At 49.2% G+C, this 10,043-nt stretch overlaps 1 protein-coding gene across 1 annotated transcript; it reads left to right on the forward strand.

Moving 5' to 3' along the window:
- Positions 1-609: 609 nt before the first annotated feature.
- On the forward strand, positions 610-6,814 carry PROK1 (prokineticin 1). Its single transcript, XM_017869629.1, has 3 exons — positions 610-783; positions 3,434-3,559; positions 5,702-6,814. The coding sequence occupies exons 1-3, from the start codon at positions 712-714 to the stop codon at positions 5,819-5,821; spliced, it is 318 nt and encodes a 105-aa protein (XP_017725118.1). The 5' UTR covers positions 610-711; the 3' UTR covers positions 5,822-6,814.
- Positions 6,815-10,043: the final 3,229 nt, after the last annotated feature.

The raw sequence follows: 10,043 nt of genomic DNA on the forward strand, positions 1-10,043 counted from the left end.
TGGTGTTCATCCTGAGTCCGTGAGAGAGCAAATCCTTATGTGTGTGTCACTTAGGAGCATCAGCCTCACAAGCCTGGTCTTTTTTTCCTCACTGTCTTATGTCTCCTCGCTGTAATTTTAACCTTTCAGAGAAATAAGGATACCGCCTCACCCTCTTCTGTCTTCTCAGCTACCTCTGTGTTGAGCCCATGGTAAATGCCTAGATAATTCTTGGTGTGAGTGTGAGGGAACCAATAATCCTGTATGTTGCATAGTTTGGTGCAGGGAAGGATAAATGGTTATGCTGCAAATCCCTTAATTCATTACCAGAGCCTTTCCTCTGCCCCAAGCAGGATAGAAGGATACCCAGAGGCAGAAAAGAACATGGAGTGAAATGTACGTAACTGTCTGAATCACTGCGTTCTTGGGAGAGTTAGAGCAACTGTCAGAGCCCCGAAGTATCCATTTTATTGGTTTTGATGTTGATTTGATGTTGTTAGAGATTCAGGTCTCATCTTGGCTTCTGAGATCATCTGAGTAACATCGGTGTTGGAGAAGGGAAAAGCAGAGATGAGGCATCCACAGGCAGCCCTGGATCCTGAGTGTAAACATCTGGGAGGAGGCGGGGGATGCAGGAGAGCCTGGCCTTCCCAGCTTGCCGGGCACAAGGCTGAGCGGGAGGAAGCGAGAGGCATCCAAGCAGGCAGTATTTTATCTTCACCCCAAGTGACCATGAGAGGTGCCATGCAAATCTCAATCATGCTCCTCCTAGTAACTGTGTCTGACTGTGCTGTGATCACAGGGGTAAGTCGCCTAACATTCTCTGTGCCCTGGGTTTTGGGAAGATGTCAGGGTCTGCACAGGTTGTAAGCCCAGGAACCATGCAGGAGACTCTGTTGGCTCAACACACTGTGAACCAAAGGGAATGGGGAGTTATGCATTAGACAGCACTTTAGAGAGGGATTGCATGCGATTTTCAGACTAGTTAGATCTCACTCTACTAAATGGGATCTGCTTTTGAGAAGCTGTGTATGAATCAAATACTGTTTTAAATGCATTAGTAGAGCATTGAAGATTTTGAAGTTCAGTCCTTTGGTAAAATGAAGATTCCTATTATGTAATAAGGAATTCCTTTATAAAGTGGATTGGCAAACCTTAATTTATCTTTTGTGTGAATTTTAATTTTTATTTATGGTTTGGTTCACATATTAATATTAATATTAATTTACATAGCATGTTGACTTAATTAAAGGCAGTAAGCTTAATTAAATGTGGTAAGCTTATAAACTTCTATTGTATAAATTTAACCTCTGCTTAGAAAGGATATCTTTGAAATTCTTTCACTCTGTGCCTGCCCAGTTAGTTCTGAGAGGAATATGGGTGACACTAACATTCTGAGTGTACCCCAAAGCAAGTGTTCAGATAACAAGTAGAAATCCAGTCTCAAAGCAGAGGCTCAGCATATGGGCACTGTCCAATTGGTTCAAAATATTCAGATCATAGTTTTCTCTCGGAAGTTTGCCTTTATCTCGAACCACCTTCAAATAGGGGCGCATGATGTGTTATGGTAGCAGGACCATTCTTATTGAAGCAGAAAGCAATGCTTTACCTGAGAGCTTTCCATATAAAAGCCACTGGGAAAAAAGGGTCAGGGGGAGCAGGGAAACTAACTTTTAGTTCAGCCTCCACCAGCTTTTTACATGGATAATGGAAATGTAGAGAAATACCAAACAATTCCTGGAATTGGGTTAATTTTACTATTCACCGAAAGGACAAATTCTTTCTTTTCTCTTTTAAAGGAAAAAGACTGAGTTCAAAAGAAAAAATATTAAAGGCAAGTCAAATGCTTTTGAGATCCAAAGCAAAAATAAAAATACCTGTGAAGGCAAAATTATACCTCATGAAGTGTTTACACTGTAGGCTGCCCTTCTATGGGGTAGCTTGAAATTCTGGGAGGGCAAGAACAACGGAGAGAAGCCCCGGCTGCTGCGCAGTGAGGGCAGGAGCAGCGTGGTTGGCCTGGATGCTGGGCTTGCCTCACCACCCGTGCCAGCTCCAGCACTGGCCCAGAGTGGCAGCAGGGCAGGCAGATCTGAGAGCGGCAGGCAAACATTTTCATAGTGAAAAGCACAATAAAGAGTGCATTTCCCTAGGTAAGGGGAAACCCAGGAAAGACAGATGAGTAGTTAGAACAGGGCAGTAAGGGGAAGTCAGGAACCCCCAGGCTCCCCACATCCTCCATGTCCTGCTGGTGTCCCACTTCTGACTCTCAGCAGGAGCCCAGGCTCCACCACCTCTACATTCCCCTGCTCCCTGGACTGTAGCTGTCCCCACATCCAAGGCTTTATGATCCTTCTTCCGAGAGTGGGACAGCAACGCCCCACCTCTATGGGAGAAGAAGAGTCAACTGGGGTTTCCTTTGCCCCAACCCCGAGCTTTTGGGGACTGGCTGGGTGTGAGATGTGCCCTTGCTGGGCCGGAGACAGGAACAGCTGGGTACCTGCCACCCGTAACTCCTCCGCATGATCAGTTGAGCTGACATCCACTCTTTCCCTCTTGGGTCTGAGCAAGTAGGGGCTTCCAGGTCCCGCCACGGCCCACACAGCAGCCTGAAGGTGCCCATAGGCTTTTATTGGAGAAGAGTGATCCAAAACCCAGCTTTGCATTTTAGCTCAGAAAAGCCACATAGCATCTCTGAGAATGGAAAGTGTGGATGCTTCTTCAGCGGGTCCCCACCTGAGTCTGGAGCAGTTAAGAGTTCTGTCTTCCCCAGCCCTGGCTTTTATTTAACATGAGCTTAGGTGGCCTTCTTTACAAATGGCACCTTTCCCAAACCAGGCAGGGCCGCTCAGCCCCTGTGCTGCGATCCTCTCTGGGGATCAGGGAAGTCAGCAGAGAGACCCTGGGAGAGGCACCTGTTCACTGGGGTGCTGGCCCCTTGGCTGAGGCTGGGCCTCTGAGGGCCAGGGTGGGGGCGCCTCCATGCAGAGGGGAGGCACTGACCACAGTGCAGTCAGGGCTGGAGACTCCTGGTCCAGGGCAGCTCAGCACTGACCATCCAGGAATTTGAGCCATCAGGGTCCCTCCCACCTCTGAGAATTCGAATTAATTCAGTTCCACCAGCATCCACTGAGCATCTACTAGCCCTAGAAAAGCTATGCCTTCTAACCCCCAGCCTTGTCAGAAAAGGAGGACTGTCTTCCTTCTGAGCGGCCTCAAGGAGCTTGGAAGTTTCCTCAGATCCAAATCCAATGCCCTCCTGAGCCCTGAGCCTAGCCATGAGGGGAGCAGGGCAATAAAGCGTGGCCCAGGGCATTCTGTTAGGCTAAGGCCAGGGGTGACACTCTCAGCCTCTTCTCGCTCCATCCTGATAAGGGCTTTTTGGATCTACCCTTCCCTTCTGCTTTCTCTTGGGTGCACTAATGGGCTGCTCCCTTCTCTCTCCCACCTGCAGGCCTGTGAGCGTGATGTCCAGTGTGGGGCAGGCACCTGCTGTGCCATCAGCCTGTGGCTTCGAGGGCTGCGGATGTGTACCCCGCTGGGGCGGGAAGGCGAGGAGTGCCACCCCGGCAGCCACAAGGTACTGTGCAGACACTGCATGGGTGCACATATGTGGGTGGGCCATGCGGGGAGCAGAGGGTGACGTCCTGGGGCCTTGCTCTAGCTGGGAAGGCTAGAGAGGCTGGCTCCAGAGAGGGAGTCTAGGGAAGCTGTGGCTCCAGAGGACTTCACCCTCCTCTGACAGCTGATCCAGCCCTGATCCAGCCCCTGAATGTCCAAGGGGAAGCAGAAGGCTATGGGGTTGCTGTGTCCCCACCACCAACAGGCACCCACCTTACTTAGTGCCCTGCAGATAACACATTTCTACATTTATTTGTACAAGGCCTGACATGATCCACTGACAAACTTCTAGCACAGGTTAGAGAATCACTGATCTTAATTTGATCCTGACAGCAACCCTGGGCAATGCTGAAGAAACTGACAGACAAGCAAACTCACGTGACTTGCTCAAGGCACTCAGCCAGTGAGACAGAGCTGGGACTGGAACTGCAGTTTTCCAGCGCCAGCTCTAGTTATACCTCACTGATGTTGGGCACTGCCGCCTTGCTTTTGAAGGGGCAGCCTCAGGTGGAGAGGTGCCACTGATCTCATAGGCTGTTAGACAGGCTGGGCATTCCCAGCCCCTAATTCGCTGTGTGGACTTGGGCAAATTAGTTCACCTGCTCTTGGGCCACACATATACAATGAGTGGAGCAGACTCACTGCCTCTAATGTCCCTTATGGATCTGATGAATTCAGATTTGGGAAGGATCTCACATGCCCCTTGCTCTGAAGGAAACTCCCTTCAGGAACATAAAAGTAGACCCACAAAATCACCTTTCACATCTGGTAAGGTCTACAGTGAGGCAAGTGAGGTGCCCACTTTAAGGAGTCACTCACTCTTGTGCCCTGAGTACATAGTTCCTGCCCTGCTCCCACTCCTTGACTGCCAGCTCCCAGTCCAGAGTCCTCTGGAGCCACAGCCTCCCCATTGCACTCCCTCTCTGGAGCCACTTTACCACACTTCACCAGTTAACCAGTGAAGCTCCCAATTCCCACAGCTTTTTCATTAAAATGCAAATAGTGTTGGTTCAATCTAGTCTGACATTGACTATTAGAAGGCAATTAGGGCATTTCCACAGGCTCTCAGGTGACTTGCTCTCCTCCCTGGGCCTTGCCCCTCTCTCCACATGTACCCCTCTGTCTGAATTAGACATTCCTGAGCACAGGCTGTCGGGCTTACCAGCTATCTTACACCTGGACTCAGGCATGTTTCCTGCTCTTCGGGGACTTACCTGCACCCCGGCTCGGTGCTCATCTGGGCACAGAGCATCCTCCAGCAGTCTCTCTCCCAGTCACAGCCCCCGCCCAACTTCCTGTCCCAGGATGAAGAGGGGCTAGAGAGTGGTGAACGAGGCCGGACAATGTGGCAGTCCTTGTAACCTTGGGAAATGTGAGGTGGTTCAGCTCCAGATCCATATTCCCAATAAAGACAACAGTGGTAATAAAAACTAATGCTGAATGCTTTCTGCATGCCACCCTTCATACTGGGTGCTTTTTGTCATTTTAACCTCTTTATAACCATATGTGGTAGGTGCTATTATTAACCCATTTTACAAATGATAAAGCTGAGGCACAGAGAGGTCAAATGATTTGCTGATTGTCACACAGCTGGGAAGTGGTAGACCTGGGATTTGAACTCCGGCAATCTGACAATGGGCCCATGCTCCTAACTCCTCCCTGAGGATACCCCAGTGGTTTAGCACTCCTCTGGCGTGTGAGTCAGGGTAGAGATGGTGGCTGTCCTATTCGCCGCTGCACTTGCAGCACCCACCAAGGTGCTGAGCCCATAATGGATGAGCAGCAAACATTCAATCAATGGACGTATGTGTGTGTGTGTGTGTGTGTGCAGGCACAAGTGTGCTGAGTCTCCAGAGCCAGGTAGCCTGGGTGCGAATCCTAGCTCCCCCAGAAATTAGCTGTGTGATCTTGGCGTATTGCTTAGCCACACTGTACCTCAGTTTTCTCATCTCTAATTGCTATTCTTGTTGTGCTAGGTGCAATGGAGAAGTGGGCTAGGGTGTGGGGGGAGACATTTGCCAGCCCTGGACTGAGCAGAGACTGCTGCCAGGAGGCCCACCAATGTCCCTTTGGTGAAGGTGTTGCTTTCTTCTCTCCTTAGGTCCCCTTCTTTGGGAAACGCAAGCACCATACCTGTCCTTGCTCACCCAACCTGCTGTGCTCCAGGTTCCCAGACGGCAGGTACCGCTGCTCCATGGACTTGAAGAACATCAATTTTTAGGCGCTTGCCCGGTCTCAGGATACCCACCATCCTTTTCCTGAGCACTGCCTGGATTTTTATTTCTGCCATGCAACCCAGCTCCCATGACTCTCCTAGTCCCTACACTGACTACCTTGATCTCTCTTGCCTAGTACACACATATGCACATGGGCAGACATACCTCCCACCAAGACGTGGTCCCCAGGTGGGCCTGAGGATGTCCCAGCTTGAAGCTGTGGTGTGAGAGATGGCCAGCCTGGTTCCCTTCCCTGCTTAGGTTGCCAGAAAGGTGGTAAATAGCAGAGAGGACATTCCCCCTCCCCTCCCTTCCTGGGCCTGCTCTCCTTCCTGGGCCCTCCCCCTCTCCCCACATGTACCCCTCAGTCTGAATTGGACATTCCTGGGCACAGGCTCTTGGGTGCATTGCTGAATCCCAGGTCTTGGCCTGACCCTCAGGTCCTTTATGTGGTCTGTGAGGACCAATTTGTGGGCCGTTCATCTTCCCTTGATTGGTTAACTCCTTAGTTTTAGACCACAGACTCAAGACTGGCCCTTCCCAGAGGGCAGCGGACAGTCACCCTAAGGCAGGTGTAGGGATCCCAGGGAGGTCAGTCAGCCTCCTGAAGACTCTGGTCCCAGCCAGCCTGTGGTCTGTGGCCTGTGACCTTCTGCTAGAATTGTCATGCCTCTGAGGCCCCCTCTTACCACACTTTACCAGTTAACTACTGAAGCCCCCAATTCCCACAGCTTTTCCATTAAAATGCAAATGGTGGTGGTTCAATCTAATCTGATATTGACATATTAGAAGGCAATTAGGGCGTTTCCTTAAACAACTCCTTTCCAAGCATCAGCCCCGAGAGCAGGTTGGTGACTTTGAGGAGGGCAGTCCTCTGTCCAGATTGGGTGGGAGCAAGGGACGGGGAGCAGGGCAGGGGCTGAAAAGGGCACTGATTTCAGACCAGGAAGGCAACTACTCACCAACCTGCTGGCTTCAGAATAAAAGCACAAACTGAACTGAGATGTATGGCATGGTGTTCCTGCTGTCGGTTTCAGCCAGGGCCTATGCCTCTGTGGCAACCTGGGGAGGAAGGCAAGGACCAGGCTGTGCCCAGGTTGGGGAGGAGTGTGACTGGTATTCCTCCCCTCCCCCACCCAGCCAGGGTCTATTTTTTGGAGAGAGTGGATTTCAGGGTCTTTTTGAAGAAAGGATAAGAGGCAGCCTCGTGGGCTCTGGGCAGGGGGTGCGCTGCTCAGAAGAGTTGGGGGCAGGAAGGGGCTATGAGCTGGCATGATCTGGAAAGTCCATTGCTGAGATCGCTTAGCAGGGACCAGCTGCAACTTTCATTTTTGAAATTTGGTCCCATTTGTTTTAGGTCAAATATTTGACCCCACCAGGCCACTGTGTGCCTGGAGTGAAGAAATTCACATTACTAATGGAGCTGGCAAGGATGTGAGCCCTCCATCCTAACCCAGAGACTGGTAGCTTCCTCTAAATGTAGCTTCCTGGTCTCACTGTCTCCTCTGCTCCTCAATTTTTAGTCCAGAAAAATGTAACATACAATAGGAAAGCACATCATGTTCCATTCTATTTCTCAGAAGCTTCCAGGAAGACTATGGTTTCTGAGGCCTGGAGGGCTTCTGCACTCCCTGAGGGCTGGCTCTGCGTGTGTTCTCCATCCATCAACCCTCCCTGCTTAGGGGATGCCCAGGACAGTCTTTACTCCAGGACCCACTTAAGCCAGGCCAGCCCCCAACAAGGTCCTTTCTTTGTTTTTTGTTTTTGTCTCCTTTTATGGACATTGTCACCTGCTGTGGTGACTTGGAGCCTTCTTGCAGCCCATGAATCTCTTTCTCCTTCAGTTTCAGGCTCAGGCCTTGGATATAAAGTTCCTTCCCATGTCCAGGATTCCATTTTAACCATGACCTGTCCTTTGATAGTCATAGCTTTTCTCAAGGTACCATTGATTGCTGCCTGGTGGACTTTTGTGGGACCCTTTCTAAATTGTGCCCCTCCCTGCAAGCAGAGCCATCCTGGATGAGGCAAGGTCTTGTCTCAGAGCAGCAGGGGGCAGGTGAAGGTGGCTGCAGGCACCAGGACACCCCGTGGTGCTCACTAACATGCCAATTGCTGTTCATAATCTATTAGGGTGGTACATTAAAAGTAATGGCAAACCACAATTACTTTTGCACCAACCTACTAATTGGACCCATTTTCATATTTTCTTTTCTTATTTTTAAGAGAGAGAAGGGGTCTCTTTCTGTCATTCAGGCTGGAGTACAGGAGCATGATCATAGCTCACTGCAGCCTTGAACTTCTGGGCTCAAATGATCCCCCCACCTCAGCCTCCCAAGTAGCTAGGAGTACAAGCACGTGCCACCATGACTGGCTAATTTTCTCTTTCTTTCTTTCTTTTCTTTCTTTCTTTCTTTCTTTCTTTCTTTCTTTCTTTCTTTCTTTCTTTCTTTCTTTCTCTCTCTCTCTCTCTCTCTCTCTCTCTCTCTTTCTTTCTTTCTTTTTTGTAGAGATGGTGTCTCACTATGCTGCCCAGGCTGGTTTCAGACTCCTGGACTCAAGCAATCCTTTTGCCTTGGCCTCCCAAGGGGATTACAGGTGTGAGTCACTGCACCTGGCCCATGATGCAAATCCTGATGTGCAGTTTGGAATTGTATGTCGTACCAAGTGGAAAGGTTAAGAGGCAATGCATTTTTTTTTTTTTTGACAGGGTCTTTCTCTGTCACCCAGGCTACAGTGCAGTGGCACAGTTATAGCTCACCGCAGCCTCCATGTCCTGGGCTCAAGCGATCCTCCGGCCTCAGTCTTCTGAGTGGCTAGGACCATAGCTTTGTGCCAGTAAGCCTGGCTAATTTTTCTTTCTTGAGACAGAGTCTTGCTCTTGCCCATGCTGGAGTGCAGTGGCATGATCTCAGCTCATAGCAACCTCTGTCTCCTGAGTTCCAGTGATTCTTGTGCCTCAGCCTCCTGAGTAGCTGGGATTACAGGCACACACCACCATGCCTAGCTAATTTTTGTATTTTTAGTAGAGATGGTGTTTAGCCATGTTGCCCAGGCTGGTCTTGAACTCTTGGCCTCAAGTGATCTGCCCACCTCGGCCTCCCAAACTGCTGGGATTACAGGTGTGAGCCACTGTACCTGGCCAAGCCTGCCTAATTTATATTTATATTTTATTTTTTTTGTAGAGATGGGGTCTTGCTTTCTTGCCCAGGCTGGTTTTGAACTCATGGGCTCAAGTGATCTGCCTGCCTTGGCCTGCCAAAGTGCTGGGATTACGGGAGTGAGCCAAGACGCCTGTCCATCAATGCTAATTATTGTTATTTTTGTTTTTGTCCCCTTTGCAATTTCTTAGATATATTTTTTATTGTATTTGTCTTCTGTGTCTTAGTTTCACATTCTTCTCTACTGGCTTGGGAGTTCCCGTCTTCTTTGATCAAATGTAATATAACGCCTAAGACCATTCTCATTTCTTATTATCTGAATTTTGAGGAATGTAGAATTGGTCCCCATTCCTATTACTGGAGACAAAAGGGCAGAGACAGCAGAGGCTAGGGAGGTTAAGAAGAATACATTTGTGAGTGTTCTTTATATTCAGGAATATGTTCTTCATAAATATAAAAATAATTTACTTATAAGAATGTACCTATAAGAAAAATGAATTGAATTAAATTAAATTAAATTAAATTAGAAACAGGTGAAACTGACATAGCTTCAAGATAGGGAGGAATCTTCAAATGCAGCCTTTACCTCCTATTTGGCTCCAACACTTTCTTCACCAACTGGTGGTGTCTGCTACCATCTAGTGGTTAAAGTGGGGACAGCGTGGGGAGCTGAAGTGGAAAAGATGGGCGACTCAGAGGCCCCTCCTCGAAGCAGATGGGGACCATTCTGCAGCAATCCCCAAACGTTAGACTCAGTAACAGATTTAGAGGGACAGCGCTTCCATTTGTGGAAATAAGTCTGCCACCCTATGGACACACGAAAAATGCTTAATTGCTGCTTGGGCCCTGTGCCTTCCTGGACACTTCTTTCTTCGGAGCTGCTGTCATCTTCCTGCTGGGATTTTAGGAAACGCTGAGGGCATCCCCTCTGACTGCTTCTTTAGGATCGAGAAGGTGGAGGTAGGCAGGGGTCAGAGTAACACTATAGAGTGTCCCCATCCTTCATTTGTGTATCCTTGGGACACAGCATGAACGGCAAGAGCTGCCTCTCTGAGGCTTTTGCATCATT

The sequence above is a fragment of the Rhinopithecus bieti genome, unplaced genomic scaffold, assembly GCF_001698545.2.
Source record: "Rhinopithecus bieti isolate Rb0 unplaced genomic scaffold, ASM169854v2 scaffold_3040, whole genome shotgun sequence".
Lineage (NCBI taxonomy): Eukaryota > Metazoa > Chordata > Mammalia > Primates > Cercopithecidae > Rhinopithecus > Rhinopithecus bieti.